This window comes from Amblyomma mixtum, chromosome 2 (genome assembly GCF_055824585.1).
Source record: "Amblyomma mixtum isolate Tamu chromosome 2, ASM5582458v1, whole genome shotgun sequence".
NCBI classification, from domain to species: Eukaryota; Metazoa; Arthropoda; class Arachnida; order Ixodida; family Ixodidae; genus Amblyomma; species Amblyomma mixtum.
The window spans coordinates 137,795,964-137,813,335 of NC_143013.1; the positions used below are offsets into that span (position 1 = coordinate 137,795,964).

General features: G+C 44.6%; 1 protein-coding gene and 1 pseudogene across 1 annotated transcript; one reads left to right on the forward strand and one right to left on the reverse strand.

Annotated features, from left to right (window-relative positions):
- LOC149361059 (uncharacterized) overlaps positions 1-17,372 on the forward strand; it is a 41,710-nt pseudogene that overhangs the window by 11,463 nt on the left and 12,875 nt on the right.
- Positions 82-16,961, reverse strand: LOC149361060 (uncharacterized). The gene is made up of 9 exons (XM_089567445.1): positions 16,946-16,961; positions 15,695-15,862; positions 15,526-15,614; positions 9,925-10,132; positions 7,662-7,750; positions 6,296-6,364; positions 2,559-2,781; positions 487-511; positions 82-169 (listed from the first exon to the last, which is right to left on the reverse strand). The coding sequence occupies exons 1-9, from the start codon at positions 16,959-16,961 to the stop codon at positions 82-84; spliced, it is 975 nt and encodes a 324-aa protein (XP_089423571.1).

The window sequence follows — 17,372 nt, forward strand, 5'->3', positions numbered from 1 at the left end:
CAATCAAGTTTACGAATTTTGTGAGCACATGAGCTCACCCAATCTATTCATGCATATAAGACTATTGGCTTGAACAGATATTTACCGCCGCAGGTCACAGCACTTCTGTGCCAGGTAGCGCGTCACTTTCTTGTGGCGCTTTTGCAGGTCCTCGGCCGAGCATCCCTTCTGTTTCAGAAGGGATGCCTTTAAATACTCATTTTTTCCACGCACCATTGAGGAGTGGAACAGGTGTCCGCCAGATCTCTTAACCAGAGCTGATTCTTTTGACTCTATGTTTTCTTCACTGCATTTAATTTGAGAGCCATTTATTTCTACGTTTACTTTTTGTATTTTGCATCTGAGCCTTGTATTTATTGCTGTATTTTGTGTTACAACTTGTATTTAACATTTTTCAATTTTGCTAAACCTGTTCTTTTTTTCATATATTATGTATTCGACCCTCCTGCTTGGGCCTACTGTAGGCCTGCAGTATGTTCTAAATAAATAAATAAATAGTGCCAGAAGGAATCTGCGCAGATGGGGTAATAAGTAATGTTAGTGTGGTTGAATATAAAAAATGAGCAGATTCTGAGGCAGTGATCGAATAACGAGCTTTAATACACCTAACATAGGTCGCCAGTTCGAATCCATGCTGCGAGATAGGCTCTAACTAGTAAGTCTATGCTGCACGACAGGCTGAATCGTATGACACCATCTGGTACATTCTATGCCAAACGGTTCACCCACAATTATTACACGAATGTCTAGACTAAGCAGCCAGACTTTAATGCGTGCCAGACAGATATACATATACTGATCGACATAGTTTAGTTTCGAGCTGTGGTGCTCGAGCATCACACTGCCACCTGCTATTATTTTATTCCATTATGTAACCACCTCGGTTCCCATGGCAACTGCTGGGATACCCTGCTGCATTGGAGGCTGCCATCTTGGATTCTATCTATGATATCAGCACAACTCTGAGGCTCAAAACGCAACCAGGCCCAGAATGCAAGGCTCTAAAATTACTACCTCGGGCCAATAGCTCTGGGGAACAAAGCTTCACACACTGGTGCAGAATATCACACTTCAGATACACCCAGCAAAGCGGTAGAGAGAAAAGCCCTTTAATGAATAACAAAATTTAGCTGGAGTTTAAAAACCCACTTACACTCGCGTAGGTTTGGGACTTGGGGGAAAACAGAAGAGAGATGCAGAAAATTGCAAAGGTTTTCAAGCAATTTCAACAAAATTTCAAAAATTATACAGCCCCTGAATTTGGGATGGCATACATCAAAGTGGTGACAAATGGAGTGACAAAGTTCCTTGCACACAGAGTGTGCATTGATGAGAAATGAGGAGGTTTTAGTACTTATCTGGGAGATTAACAGCAAATAAAGTTTATTGCACATCTTTGCTGGCTATGAAAGGCTAACCGCCGAAATCAGAAGTGCACCTCAACTCGACACTCCGTCTCCACTGTGTGGAGTGGAGAAAACAATTGCTCTTCCATTTGATGGGCAGTTAGGATTGAAGAATGCTACTCGGCATTTCTGCAGACGAGGAGCTGCTATAGAAACCTTCCAACCCCTGTCCCTCGAGGAAGCATGAACGGCAAATGAAGGTGAGAATAAGGCGAAAAGTTGCCTTTGGCTATAAAAAAAGCATGGCATGTCTATTAAATCTCTGTTTTGTCACGTTGCACCACCTTAAAAACACAAAGAACCTCACCGTTTATTAGCCTAGTAAACCATCTTTTGCAAGCTGCATGACGAAAGCAACAGAGAAAAACTACCGGAAACGCTTGCACGTCTGGCAACCTTTGCTGCCAATGATGTAGCGTCTATGTAGGCATTTACGAATCGCATGAAAAACTGCCACGAATGGAGTAAAAAACTGCCGTTCGTCAACTTGTGGGAGCTTTCGCTGGCCTGCAGAGGCCATCGGCGAAACTGAGAAGGTTTATGGGGTTTAACGTCCCAAAGTGACTCAGGCTATGAGGGATGCCACAGTGAAGGGCTCTGATAATTTCAGCCACATGGGGTTCTTTCATGTGCACTGACATCGCACAGTACACGGGCTTCCAGTACTTTGTCTCCATCAGAATGCGACTGCCGCGCCCGGGATCGATCCTGTGTCTTTGAAGTCAACAGCTGAGCACCGCAACCACTCAGCCACTGTGACGGCAGCAGAAAAATAAGATTCCCCAGAAGCGAACAGTGCATGCGAGTTTGGAGCCCAGGGGGTTTCTTTTGAGCAGCACTGTGTCGTTCTTAATGGATCTCTAGTGCTCCAAATTTCCTGGACATTAGAAGATTTCTGGTACTGCCTTCTGCAAGAAGTAGGACTTCCTGGAACGCTCTGGAGTCCCAGTATATAGCTTGGAAGTGAACCCCCTGGACTCTAAAAAACTTCTGACAAAGACTGTACCTTATACAGAACACAATGGGCCACATTGCAAACTAAAACAAAAAAGTATAGGACACTAGTAAGAATTGATGATGAAACGCATGCAGCTGAAAGCAGATTTATTGAAATGCATAGTGCACTGCGATAGACTAATGGTTTTAGCTTACCTGACACTGAAGCCACCTTCACTGGGGACAGTGGAGTGTAGGTTTTTGTAAGCCCTTTCGAAAGGGCATAGTTTGACAGAGTGCCTGTCAGGCTCCTCTGCGACAGGGTTTCGCTGCCCCACAGGGACACGGCCAACTGTTTACAGAAGGTCGAGTCCATGGCAGACCCCAGCAGCCGCTCCCATGTGCAGCTACTTAAGTAGTTGCCATGGCCAACATGTACCTGAAGAACAGATATGAGCAAAGCATAAATGGTTTGTAATATTGTTTTAGATACAGAGCTCACTTGACCTAAAACTCCGCTAATATGAGAATACCTATTTCTGTGGCCTATGAGGCGAAACAAAAGACATGTAAAAGATGTAAGAAATATGAAGCACAGTTTTTAATGCGATTCCTGAAAAACAGCTTCAGATCATCTTTGCAGATGCAATCAAGCACCTCTAAATCTTCACTTATTCATCCTAGGAGTAACCAAGTGACAACATATGCCCCTAGTATGTCGACATAGTATGTCAGGATGGCATGCCTTTAGAGAAAAACGAAGAATGTCATTGGGTATGGAAACTCTCTGGCTGTCAGTTCATGTAAATAAAAGCAACAAATTGCAATGATAAAGTTCATTAAAGCTGCGTAAGAAATTACCTAATTACATTCTGGACTTCGCAAGATCTAAGACCACCAGCTCAATTATGACTGCATATTTAGAATCAGAAGAGAAAAATGCATCTGTGTGCATTATTTCATGAGATTCTAGCAATAAATAAAAAAGTTAGTTTTAAGACCCTCGTCCCCCCTTAAAAAGTTTCGGTTGGAGAAAATATCTCAATTTACTAACTTGTAACATGTTTTTCACTGTTTCTCGAAGGTTCAGACCCTGACTTACACTTGAGCACTTATTTTCAGTTCATGTGAGCTTGAAAAGAGAAGGGTACTGTCAAGTTACAGGAAAAGCTTCACTTTTCAAGCCCACAAGTCCCGCTGAAACTGCAAAAGAATTTAAGGCCTCAGCCCTTCCTCACAGGTCACATGAGGAAAGCGTGCTGGGTATATTTTACAAACCAGCCTTTCTTTTAAATGACCCTCTAGAACTGGGGCAAGGAGGATGTACCTGTGCAGCCAACCTATCTACATTAGTTGCAGGGCCGAAGATGGCTCTGGGCCCCTATGGGCAGTAGTACACCCCATGCATTATTGATTCTGAACATGAAAGCATCACTAATTTAAAATTTTGGATAATTTTAAGAACTTGTGCACACAAAGACAATTGGGCACTCTAGACATTCTCCCGCACTGAACCGCTCAGCGGAGAGCACACTTTTATCCCTCTCCCATATGTCTTCACTTTAGTTCCTATGAACTGCCCTCTGTCCCACTTTCCTGTCTTCGGCTCTCAACCCCATTTAAGAAGGGATGACTGTGTCAATGAGCAGCCGCCAATGAGTACCCTTCGAGTCGAGCGCAAATAGTTTTAAAAGAGCTAGATGTTAGGCTAGTTGGATTTGACAAACTATACATATTTAAATATAATATTTTTAGTACAACCAGGTCAAGAACACAAAGAATGAAACACTCGTGTATTGCTGGTGTTTGTTTTTCGTTCTTCACGTTTCTGTCCTGGTTGCGCTAAATAAGTATAATTTGTCGTATATAGTTTTCTTCCAGTCAGACGAACCTTGACCTTCTTGAAACCTTCATGATGCGCATCCCACAAAACTTGACGTTATCTCTACTATGTATGAGAGCACATCAATGAAACAGCTGCACGTGATGCAGCGAAGAGCTCCCTTCCCTGCCCATGAGGCCACCCTTCAGGACAGAACATGCTCTGAAGGTTGCCCACAACACGATATTTGGTCACAAGTGAACCTGCTTGCTGCCAATAGCCTGCCGAAGCTTGGTAATCAGAAAAGCTGGCCACACATGAAATTATGTGTTCCTAACCCAAGTTACGCCTGTTTTTACTTCCAAGGCATTATTACTGCGAGGGAAGCGTGGAAATGCATCCAAGAATAGCTTAATAACATATTTCTGAGCCTTCTTTCTTAAGTTTTCTTCAGCATACATACGTTTTGACCGTCTTGCCACCGGCTGTAGGCCGGAGCCTGCAACAAAAGGCGCCTCGCATCCAGGGTCCTCGCATCCAGGGTCGCTTACTGTTCACGAAACAAGAATGACACATTAGCCAGTTGCATTCAAATATCCTACCTTCTAAAAGAATTTTCAAATGAGGAACAATAGCACAGCATTCCTACACAGTGCCAATCCAAAACAATGACAATCTTGGCAGCGAGAGAACAGTTCACATGGCCTGTAACGACTATTCCCAACTTGACAGGAAATATCCAAGGCCTGTCATGCCAATAAATGGCTTTGCTATGAAAACAAGCCATGCACGTCTACAGTTGTACCTTGCTAATAGGAACTCAATATAAATGCAGTGATATAATTGGCCGAAGCCACTTTGGAGCCGCCAAAAATGCTTTTTGGTGCACAAAAGTGATTGTCTGGCGCAGTCAAACACATACTGTATTTTCCAGTGTATAAGTATTTTTTTTAGCTTTCTCACTGATGCAACTTATATACGGTGAAAAAGGACGTGCCAATATGCAGCATCTTTTGCCATTTCTAGCAATTATGTTTGAAAAGAAAATTGATGAGTAAAAGAAAAAAATAACAGTTGTTGCAGTTTTCATGTAGTGCGATCCGCTACCGTGATCCGCTTACGCGGGCACTCAACTACACCTGTGCAGTGGTAGGCATGTGCTCCCCAGAGCCATCTGCGCAATACCTAGATAGCTCACTGCGGATGCAGTTCACGGTAATGAACAGTTTTTTGGGGGGGGGGGGGTGCCGCTGGGTCCCCATACCAAAGAAATACTAAAGAAAGCCATACTAAAGAAATAAAGCAAAAAACTCAATGCCACGAACAACGCATTTCCAGCGTACCAGTCGCGCGCTGCTGCCTCTTCGATTTAAAAGGTCAAGCAAGATGCTACAAACTTGAGCAAGCATTGAGGAGTGCCTTTAGAGAAACAAAAAATCAGTAAGCTAGCAAATTTCCCCATGAGGGACCCCTGAGACCTTAGGCGCTGCACTGAAAAGTGGCGAAGACGAGCGACAAGCGCAATTATAATCTTGTGCAAGCACTTGCACAACCGAGTGAGAAGTGGCTCTCTGCACTGACGAGTCAGCGGCGTGCTGCTATCGCAACAACACCTAGCGGCACGAGCTCAACAAACGATGAGCGGCAACTAGGAGGGACAGAATTTGCGCACTCACAATTAAGAAAGGACTGGCATGCGCCGAGCACTGGTCTCTTCACCAGGTGCACGGCCGCGAGAGTTCGCAGTGATATGCTCTCAGCTGCTCCCGCAACCATGCGCGATGGACCAGTGACTTTTGCCCCCGATAATACATATTAACAAGGCACGGCTGTATGAACAAATGCAGTGCTTCCAACAAGAACATACCTGCTATCTGACAATATTTAGTGAGATTCATTCACTTTAGGGAAATCAACTTGGCTTAACTGGACTCTGTCCAGAACAGCAGTAGCACGACCAGTGCATGGCAGTGAAATGATCAAATACTGTACATTTCATACTGCTTAGAACGGACAAATTAAGGCTGTAACATTAAAATTCTTAAAATTACCAGCAAGGCTGCAGTTAACTGAACTCCTGCACTAAGGTGAACATGTGCCTGAGAAGCATAAACGCACAAAAAGTTCATACCAGCTGGCTGCGGCAGAGGTGAAGCTGTGCCGACATGATGGCTCGGAGTCCCAGGAGCAAGGCTAGGGACTGGAAATTTAATGAGCACATAAGATCATTTCATTTTCAGTGAAAGAGTTTATATTTAGTGAAAGCTCTGTTCCTTTCAGGAAAAATCAATTAGGCTTGGCTGCACCCTGTCCAGAAAAGCAGCAGCTGGACCAATCTATGCCAGCGAAATGATCAAATAATGTAGCGCATTAACACAATTATAAGTCGACCCATTATTTCTAATTTGAGAATCTGAATTAGTAGGTTCGACTTACAATCGAAACCAAACCATAGCGCCATAAATAAAGGCGAGAGAAACGAGATACCAGGGATGCGCGTGGTTGCAATTTTATGCTTGCATTTGACCATCCTGCTTTTTTTTTTCAGAAGGCTTTATCTTTTACTTTCATCAATGCATTCAGCAGTAAAAAAATGCCGATAGTTGATGGAAGGGCCGAAGTTCCAATCGCGACGGCATTACCACTCAGAATAGCAGCACTTCTGGGGAGTGTTGGTAGCTGATAGAAGAGCCGACGGTGCTCGCATGTAGTTTCTTTGTGGCTTTGTTTGACGCATTTGAGAACTGCCGGCCACGTTTTACCAGTTTTTAATGAAGTGCTTCATCAATCACCATTTGTGCTCTGGGTCTGTTAAGCGTCCAGTGCTTGTTGACGGCTACATTTAAGATGGCTGCCATTCTTGGTGCTGAACGAACGAACAACTACGTGCCAGGCTGCAAGTTCGATATCTCAGAATGAGGGATACAGGCAGGTGTGGCAGCTGCAGTGAGGCAAAACTTGCAGTTGTTCCATGTGATATCGTGCTGTGGCTGTTTGCGAGTGCAGGATTTCGTGAACAACCACGTGCTTTGGTTGTTTTCGCAGTGAGGGATTTCCCTGGATGGCGGTATTAGAACGACGTGCTGTCAGACCGCAGCAGCGACGACTAAGGCAGTGCTAGTGAGGACGATGGCGCAAGTGTTGATGAATAGCCCAGTGACTGACACATTTTGATTTTGGAATGTGACCACGGCCATGCCTGCATGCGGCTGCCAATAGCGGCTGACGATAAGTGGCGGTGGCCGGGTAATGCTATCACATTCTACTTTTAAAGGCGAAGCTTAAGCAACCTCCAAGTTTGTTTGCTTTTTTCTGACACGCAATATGGGGGTCACCTTACAATCATGCAAATTCGGTACATTTCATGCTGCTTAGAACGGACTAGTTAAGGCCCTAACATTAAAATTCTTGTTGCAGTTACCACAAATTCTGCACTGAGGTAAACAACATTAGGGTGCCTCAAACGCATGAAAGCACAAAAAGTTGATACCGGCTGCCTGTAGCGGAGGTGAAGCAGACACAGTCTGTGGAGGACTGCTGCTGCTGCTGGCACACTGGCACAGGGCCTCAGAAGCACGGTTGGGGACTGGAAATTTAATGACCACATGAGATCGTTTCATTTTTAGCGAATATCTCTGACATTCTGCATATTCTTCTATTCTTTAAATTTAGTTTTATGCAACTTGACTTCCTTGCATTTCACTTTATATTCTGCCTGGCTTAGTGCTTTTTGCATCTGAACTGCATCTTGCATACACTAGTGTTATTTAGCCTTCCACTCAGTATCAGTAAATGTAAATGGGACTGACAGCACCCAACTTTTCCAGTGCAATGGAAAACTTGCACCCCTATTAAGCGGCCCCTTTAAACACCATTTCAACTGACTGTCATTTCAACTGAATAGCAGTAAGCTTTGTTACAAGCCAGTGCCAACAGCCATTGAGATCTGAACTACACTTCAATTTGACTAAAGTCAGCGGCCCAAATTGAACAGGTCCACTGATAAGATGGACGTCAATGGACCTGTCACACTCACCTAGTCAAGAGAATTTCTCACAACCAAATCACACAAAAGGCTGTTGCCTTATCTAGAGTAAGTTAATCAACAACTTTGCTTGAAACTGCCCATGTAACAGGGGTATTACTGTCTAAGATGCTAGATTCTGCAACAGCTTTGTTAGAAATGCTGCAGAATATCTTTAGAAACAGTTTTTCAATGAGTGAATGCACCCGTTTTTATGCATTCCAATTCTGGAAACCATGTCAGAGTGCCCAATTGCATACCAATTGCATACCAGGAAAAGTAATGTACCAAAGTGTAATGCAAACCTGACCTTCCAGATAACAATTTAAGTTTTAGTATAGAGCAACATCCATTTGAGTTTTCATGCCCGAAGTTGTTATGGCGCAGTGACATACGCCTCGTCGACAAAAGTTTCAGCGGATCACGTTTACTGCTTCATCCAATAAATGCAAAGAACTGCGACGCTGTCTAGTGACACAAGCTCAATGCACTTCATTGTCAATGTAATGAGCATAACTTTTCATTGAAATGCACACTAGAGAAGGCGTAAACTATAATGAAAGAAGAAAACATTGAGCCTTTTACAACAAATCAGTAATGTTTCACCAAGTTGTAGTCACACGGTGGGATACACCGATAATGCCAAGGTTTCATGGAAACATAGCACTTTAATTTGTTTTCTGTTTTCAATGGCAATATAAAATTATTAATCATTGTTGCTTGGCACTGCAGTGCTCATTTTTTAAAATATGTGGAAATATCGTTCATTTCCACTAAAACTTCAGCACATTTTTATCAATAGTAGGTTCCCTGAAATTAAAAAAAAAATTTCGAACAAAACCACATCAGGCATGATCGGCAATTTTCCCCAAGAAAATTGGGGGCAAAAGCAACAGACCCCACCTCTACATTCTGGTCCTTGCAGCTCGGCGTGAGAACGCCACCTGACAAAACACTTTTGGCATCGAAACCGGCACAGAGAACCTGTTTCAACACCAGAAGTGCTTTTTCAAGTGGCACTCTCACTCGTTCTTTGAAACAATGATTTGCCCACAACGATCATGTTTTAGGTGTACTCCAAGGATGACATTTTGCTTCAGCCATTTTTGTCGTTTTTTTGTACACACAGTTGGTCAAGTGGGCGCTGGCCAGTGTAAATAGTGCTCTAATCTAGATTCAATAGCAAATGCTGAAACACCTGCAACCTCGCTATGCCATTCTGCGTTGCAAAAGAGCTTTACGAACCTGCTGCTTCAGGTAGCCTTGGCTGCACACAGTTCGCACTCAATAGCCCATGCCTGGATTCCGATATGGAAGAATCTGAGAAGAATTTACAAAGAGAAGCATCAAATTACTGGACAGACATGCCAGGTTGAGAACACTGAAGATGAGCACACAAATTGTACAGAAATGCTCCCTGTCTTCTCATACCTAAAATTACAAAGGTAGAATCAATTGATGGCACACAGCTGTCTTGATGCAACCTAAACACTGTGCAAGTGTTTTTCACATGCAGTTCTTGAACTGTGTAAATCCTACTAATAGTGAGCACCTCCTGCAGGAAGGCAGCCCTTTTCGACTGTTAGCCAAGTATATAGCATCGCAAAAGCTGTCACTTCGTGACCAAAGGTGAAAGCCTATGCAAAATAGCAGATGGAGGGCACCCCCTCACAGCGTGGTGCAAAAAGCAAACTTGCTAAACAAGCAAGCATTTACAGCACAAATTATTCACATGCCCTTATCAAAAATTTTGGCACAGAGGGCCTTCTGTAGCTCCTTGTTGAGGCTCTCGAGCTCTTTTACTCTTGCCTCCAACTCCACAACCTTGGACTGAAGGTTAATTTCCCTTGAGCCCTCAGTACCTTCCATGTCGTCCTCCATCAGATCATCTTCAGCCCTTCTTTTTGCCAGGGCCCTAGCCCTGGACTGAAGGTTCATCTTGGTCTGAAAAATAAAGAAGTGCTTAGTCAAATTCTTGGTCCTTCACCAAATGAAGTGGATGTAAGCTCTTTGCAAGCAGGATGAAATACTGACTTATCAAACGAATGATTTAGGCCTTATGGGGCTTAATGTCCCAAAGCGACTCCTCTAGCATTTCGTCTACATCGAAATACAACTGCCGCGGCTGGGATCAAACTCGTGTCTTTCAGGTCAGCAGCCGAGCACCATAACCACTGGTCCTAAACCTTTTCCCAAGCATTTTAGCCCACGGAAAGCCAACTACCCCGTTAAGGGGCAGCTTGTACCCCAAGAAAACTGGTACAAAAATGAGACTAACAGAAACTCCTCTGATTAGACATCACATTAGAACGTGACAAAATTGCAACCATAAAAATTATAACAAGTCATTTTGCCTCCTGTGCAGGAGCTTTCTTTGTTCACAATGAAGTGATTAAAGCTGTATTGGATTTAAAGAGAGGGTCAGGAAGCATATGTACACTGGGGGTTTACTTCAGTCGCTGCCATTTAGGGTGTCATTAGTCATATGCATAATTACAGTTCTGTTGCAGGCTAAGGTGAGCAAAAAACTTTTTTTTTAGTTGGCAGTATGCACAACCACATCCCCCCATCAAAAGTCGTAGGCAGATAACACACAGTGTTCGGCAAAACTACTCAAGACACCGTTTTGTTTCCAAAGCCATTATGCTCTTTTCGGCGCATCACAACATTTCCACCTCGCTAATGCAAACACAGACAGTTGAGCAGAAAACGATAGGGCAGACTGGCTTGTAGTGACATACATATGAAGGCTATGTTGTCGGCATCATTTTAGTAGCATACAGGCATCAAGCCAAGATCAACAATAGGCGAAAGGGCACGGTGAAGCAGAATTACGAGCCCGAGGAACTGAGTGCACATGCCCCGCTATCCACTGATTACGACGAGGGGGCTGGATAAAGGCAATATCTCAGACTAAACAATGACAAAAATGGCACACAAAGAAACTGGAAGCACCTCTTTCACCTTCAAACAGCAATACCCTAGAAATTAATCAGAAATTAGGAACAGATTAATTTCACAGCAGAAAACTAGAGTCACTCACGCACTTATTGCTTCGTAACTTATGAATAACTGAAGCCTAAAGAAGCTCCCCTGCTAGTTGTTGTTTAGAACGGCCAAGAACTTTTGTTTTTCCAAAAAGAGGATGGCATTTGCAGCTCAAACAATGCTTAAGCAGGCTGTTAGACTGAGATGATTTAAAAGAAGCAGCGTGTTCAGTTAGGCGTTCACTGAAGCAACGGCCGGTCTGCGCTATTTAGGCACTGCTACAACTCAGAGGGGCCTCGTAAACAACACCAACTTTGCACGCAACGAGCATGCATGGTTACAAGCTTGATGCTGCAAGCCAGTCTGTTATGGCTTTGGCTTGCCAGTGCGCAAAGGCTCGACAGTTTTCAAGGTGCCTAGAAAACAACATCCACACCAAACTTGCTTCTTGTCCTCAGTGGACAGCTGGGCATGCATTCAGTTCCTCGAGCAGCTCTTTCCTCATTGGAGTTACATAACCCTCCTCGCAGCGCCACCCCTCCTCCTCTGCTCTGAGGGTGTGTTCGTCGTATTTTCCCGTTTTCGTTTGTTTACTGGATGTTTCCACTGTACTGATCTGTGCACCTGGTTCGAAGTCTTCGTAGCGGCGACTTGAGTTTTCCCGCGTTGAGCTTATACTGACACCGCGAAAACGTTACCACGTTCAGGAACTGCAGGATAAGTGTTGCATTTGGCATTCGAGGGAAAAGGCAAGAAATTGATTTATGTTTTGAGCAAGTGCGGCGGGAAACAAACTAGATGCAGCATCACTATTCTCTCTGTAGACTTTCTGAGAGCTGTGAGGACAGTGGCAAGCAGTAGGTCAATTGCACACAAATTTATTTCCCTCTGGTGCAAAGTAAGGAGTGCAAACAAAAAACCCAAGTCGGCGCTACAAATAATTCAAACAAGGTGCACACATCAGTGCGCAAAGTAGGGAGTGCAAACATAAGAAAACCGAAGTCGCCGCTATGAATAATTCAAACAAAGTGCACAGATCAGTGCAATAGAAACATCCAGTAAACAATCGAAAACGGGAAAATACGACGAACACACTCTTAGAGCGGAGGAGGAAAGGCGGCGCTGCGAGAAGGGTTATGCAATGCCAACGAGGACAGAGCCCCTCGAGCTAGTAAGATAAGCACATCCGGCCATACGTCACACGGTGCAATACTTTTAGGTTTTCTTTTTTTCCGTCGTCCGTAGAGATTTGGAATTCATTGCCAGGGGATGTTGTTGACGACGATTCTGTGTCTAGCTTTGTCAATAAGGTAGAATCTTTGTTTCACTCAGTGCCATAATGCGGAAGCTTTCTTTTTCTTTATTTCCTCCTCTTTTCTATCGTTTGATTTTGGTTGGAATGATGTTCTGTTTCAGATAACAAGTTCTAGTGTTAATATATTTTACAAAGTGTTGTACATTGTGAATACCTTTGTAACCCACTGCCTGTATAGGCCTGTCAAAGGCTTACAGTATTGCTAAATAAATAATAAATAAATAAATAATTCTGCTTCCGTTCAGCGCTGGATTATGGGGGGGTCTAAGGGGGCTGCAGCCCAGGGCCTCACCTCGGACAGCAGGAGAAGGGGCCCACTTATTCTAACCTGCTTAGTATATGGAACCGCGGGCAATGGAACTTCGAGCGACACATATAAAGCGTATGAAAACCAGAACGAGAAGATGGGCCCCCCACCTTATGTAACTTCATTTAGCCGAATCAGTTGGGCGCAGCTTGTCGAGCTGCAAAAACAGGAATCCCCTGCTACCCCGGAGGGGGCCTCCTTTCTTACGAAGCGATATACGCGTTTGTGTACGGATTCCGGAAGGGTTTTCGTGGTTTTCTGTCAATCCCCCCGTCCAGTGGCGTCTGAAGGTGTAGTGTGTTTGAGAATCCTGGTGTCGGCATAACAGGTTGGACTTCTGCCTCGCCACCAAGAATTCTGCTGGGATGGCTTTCATAATCCGCTAAAAATCCACTAATTAATTTTTAAACCCGCACATATATCCGATGTGAAAAATACTTTCTTGGCGCCCTCTGCATGGCATACAAATATAAGGCAATGCAACGCATCAGTGTCACAAGTATGATTAGAGCAGGGTAGGCAAAAACGAAACTAGAATGCGCAGCAAAATTTGAAGCGGCGTCTATGTGTGCGAGTATCATATACAGACTGTTGAGAAAATAAACGCGTGCAGTAGAATGCTTTTTTTAGCCACACGGGTGGATGTTCGAATTTTGCACAGAAGACATTTGGTCGTCAGAATTATATACAACACCAGGTTTTCTTCTTTAGCTTTACCAAATTGAAAAACTAATCAGGCTGTGCTAGCTTCTTGGAACTCCCACAGTTTCACTTTGTGCTCCGGCGGCCACTATGGGCTTTAACGTCCCAAATCAAGTCCAGCTATGCGGAACGCCGTAGTGGAAGGCTCCAGTCAATTTCAACCACCTCAAATTCTTTAAAGTCCACTGATATCGCATAGTGCACATGCCTCTCGCATTTTGCCTCCAGCGAAATGTGACCGCCATGACCGGGGTAATTTATTTTGTACGTTCTTTTTTCTTGGGATCGGTTTTGTAGAGCCAGGTGAAATTTAATTTTCGAGTAAATAAAAGGCGCAGAACTGCCTCACTTCTAGGTGGACACCTCAACTGTGCCTTGAGGGGAGGGAGGAAGGTGTGAATGAAAGGAGATCGGTTCGGTTTATGGGGTTTAACGTCCCAAAGCGACTAAGGCTATGAGAGACGCCGTAGTGAAGGGCTCCGGAAATTTCGACCACCTGGGGTTCTTTAACGTGCACTGACATCGCACAGTACACGGGCCTCTAGAATTTTTCCTCCAAAGAAATTCCAGCCGCCGCGGCCGGGATCGAACCCGCGTCTTTCAGGTCAGCAGCCGAGCACCATAACCGCTGAGCCACCGCGGCGGCTGAATGAAAGGAGAGAAAGAGGTTCCGTTGGTTTATTGATTTATGGGGGTTTAATGTCCCAAAGCAACTCAGGCTATGAGAGATGCCTTAGCGAAGGGCTCCAGAAATTTCGACCACCTGGGGTTCTTTAACGTGCACTGACATCGCACAGTACACGGGCCTCTGGACTTTTGCCTCCATCGAAATTCAACCGTCGTGGCCGAGATCGAACGCGCGTCTTTCGGGTGACCAGCTGAGCACCATAACGTTACGCTGATCCACCGCGGCAGCAAAAAATAAGAGGTGCCGTTGTGGAGCGCTGAGGAATAATTTCGGCCACCTGGGGATCTTTAACGGGCTCTGAAATCGCATAGCACACGGGTAACTTTTTGCATTTCACCTCCATGAAAATGCGGCCGCCGTGCGGCTGGGTTTGAACCCGGGTACTCGGCTCAGCGCCGAGCACGCTCACCACTGATCCAGGACTTAAATGCTGCTATTCAAATGTGCCCCGTGAGAGTAGTAGCAAACGTTCGATGTATAATCAAATGAATTTAATAACTTGCAATAATACCCTCTAAGGACACTAATTAATGAGTGTTTCTATTTCCTAGTAGCTGCCGGCAGCCGGAGTACCCAGCTTAACTGCAGGAAGCTGGCTCAGCCTGCTTTTCTTTAATGCGTGAGCACTAAAACAGTGCTGCGAACAAAAATCCCACTGTCGGCTTGCGTACGGTGTCACTGAAAGAGGAGTAAGCGGCGCGCGCAGCGCACTGCAATGCAGCCCCGCAACTTGTCGGTAGGTTTGAGTGGCTCTTCCGTGGCGTTCGGCGCTCGACCACAGATGTACACGTGTCGCGCGTTCCAAGAGTCGCGTTGTGTTTTGTGCGCTGTAAATGTAATGCTACTGCGTTACTGCTGCATGAATCCTTTTGGTTGCACTTCGTTCTTTTTAATTAGGTGTAATTACAATGGAACATGGGATTTATTCGAGTAGTGTAGCATGGGGACAGGGGGGTCAGTGGTAAGAAAGGGAGAGGGGGCCTACATTCTCATTAGCCCAGGGCCCCCATTTTTCTTTACCCGGCCCTTTCTTTCAGTAGCAAGTTAGCGCTCGTCCTGTGTCCTGTTTTCTCGCGCTAAGCCCACCCGCAAATCAAGAAATCTACTGGAACGACGTTTTTATTGCTGCCGTGTGACCGACAACACCTGAAAGCTGTGCAGGCAAAACGTGGAACGCGTGCATGAATCTCCTAGGCTCATCACTGATCCAAAAACGGAGCAATAATATCAAGAACATGGACACAGTACACATGCTGACACTGGTTCAACGACAATAGCGGTTAATGTGGACTAAGCGCATAATGTTCAGCAAGCTCAGGAAAGCCGGTTGGACGCACCTTCTTCCGCGGCGGGCCTTCCTTGGAGGAAGACTTGCGCGAGGCCATGCGCTTGTTCTGCCGCCACGTCCTCATTTCTTCTGCAGAGTCTGCAATTTTTACCGCAAAATTATGATAAGTGAACGCCAAAGCCGTGTTCGGCAACGCCGGAAAGGGTCCTAACACTTACCTGTCATGTGTACAATGGTCGCCTTGTAAAACCCGCCCCGGGTGGTGCTGTCGCCTTCCCAAAAAACATCGTACGACTTCCCTCTTTCGAAGTCGTCGATGTCATTGGGACAGAAATCCCTAACGTCGGCGTCCGATACGACGTACCGCTTATTCTCGCCTTCGTATTCTAAAGCACGTACATCGTGTTGCTTCGAACAAAGTGCGTGCTCACCTCAGTACTTCTGTACGCTAAGCGGATTCTCCGAAGCGGTATGGCTACGCCTAGTCATGGCCGGCAACCGAATTGACCAAATGTCTTCGTATCTGTCGGAAACCAAACCGCACCAATTTTTCTTGTAAACAAGCATTTATCTGTCATATTTAATTAACATTTAATTTAATTTACTCTATTAGGTATATATGATTAATTTCGGTTTTCTACGCTAAGGTTTTATTATTGTTTTTACTGAGTGCCTTGAGTGTAGCAAGCAATGTGCGCCACCATGTTTGCGGTGATAACAAGAACTACAGAGGCTAGAAGGTTTCTTCTAGCCTCTGTGCAAGAACTACTCTGAAGCCCTACTGGCGTGGCCAACCTTATGTCTACGGACTTGATGGCTCTTGCTTCCCACACATTATTCTAGTTCACTGTATCTCTATTGCAATGGTTTATTGCAATAGAGAGCTGGCCCGCTACAAGCTACATGTAAAAATAAAATATATCCGGCTTAAAATCATAGCCGCGGCCTAGATTCGAGTAAATATGCTATAGCTAATTTGATCAGGCTACTGCACATATTCGCAAGACTTTGTGCATGCTGTACAGAGCAGCAAAAAGTTCATGTCCCTTAAAATGTTCAGGCGTATTAATGGTGTCAATCGCAAAAAAAAGAAGACGAAAACAGAATTAACTGATCAACAGCATGCATATGTCTTTCAAATTCTTTTCACTAGCTAGAGTGTACGCGTACACAAGCTATATAATAGTTGGTTATTCTATGGGTTATTCATAACACACGTGTCGTGACGTAAAGAGGGGTGACACAATTAAATAGCATGTAGCAATAGAATGATCAATGCAAGTTGACGGCGTCTTCCTTGTTTCTTTTTGTGTGTTATACATAGTTGCATCGTTATGCAGTTAGTACATTAATTTTTTGCTCAATTTGTTGCACGTACTATCGCGATCGAAAGAAGCACGAATAACGCGGCGCCTGCGCGCTCCGCTGTTCATATTTCTTTTGATCGCACTCTTACATGATCGACGTACTAGTCCTAGAATGCATCACGGACAGCTCTATAGCGTCTTTTTGCTACCATCGAAGTAAAAGCGCGGTGAAAAGAAATGCGAACAGCTGAGCGTGTACGCTCCGCGTTGCTCCCGTTTCTTTCGATCGCGATTGTACGCGTATGTATGCTTAGAATTGCAGGCAATGCGCATTTAAGCGGCACTGTCTCCTTTCGATATGCAGTCACAGCGTTTGAACTGTGAATACATATATTCACTTCTACGTTCATACACAATTCCCCAAGTCAGGCACTTGGGTCCCCTTTTGTGAAGAAACGAGTAAGTGCAGCGAGGCCGGTTCAGGCAGAGCCTTCATATTTATAAGCGGTACGGTGGAAAAGTGACGAGTTCAACTTCAAGAGATATATTCATGCAATGAGCCATACAACATAGCACGAAAGTTTTTGAG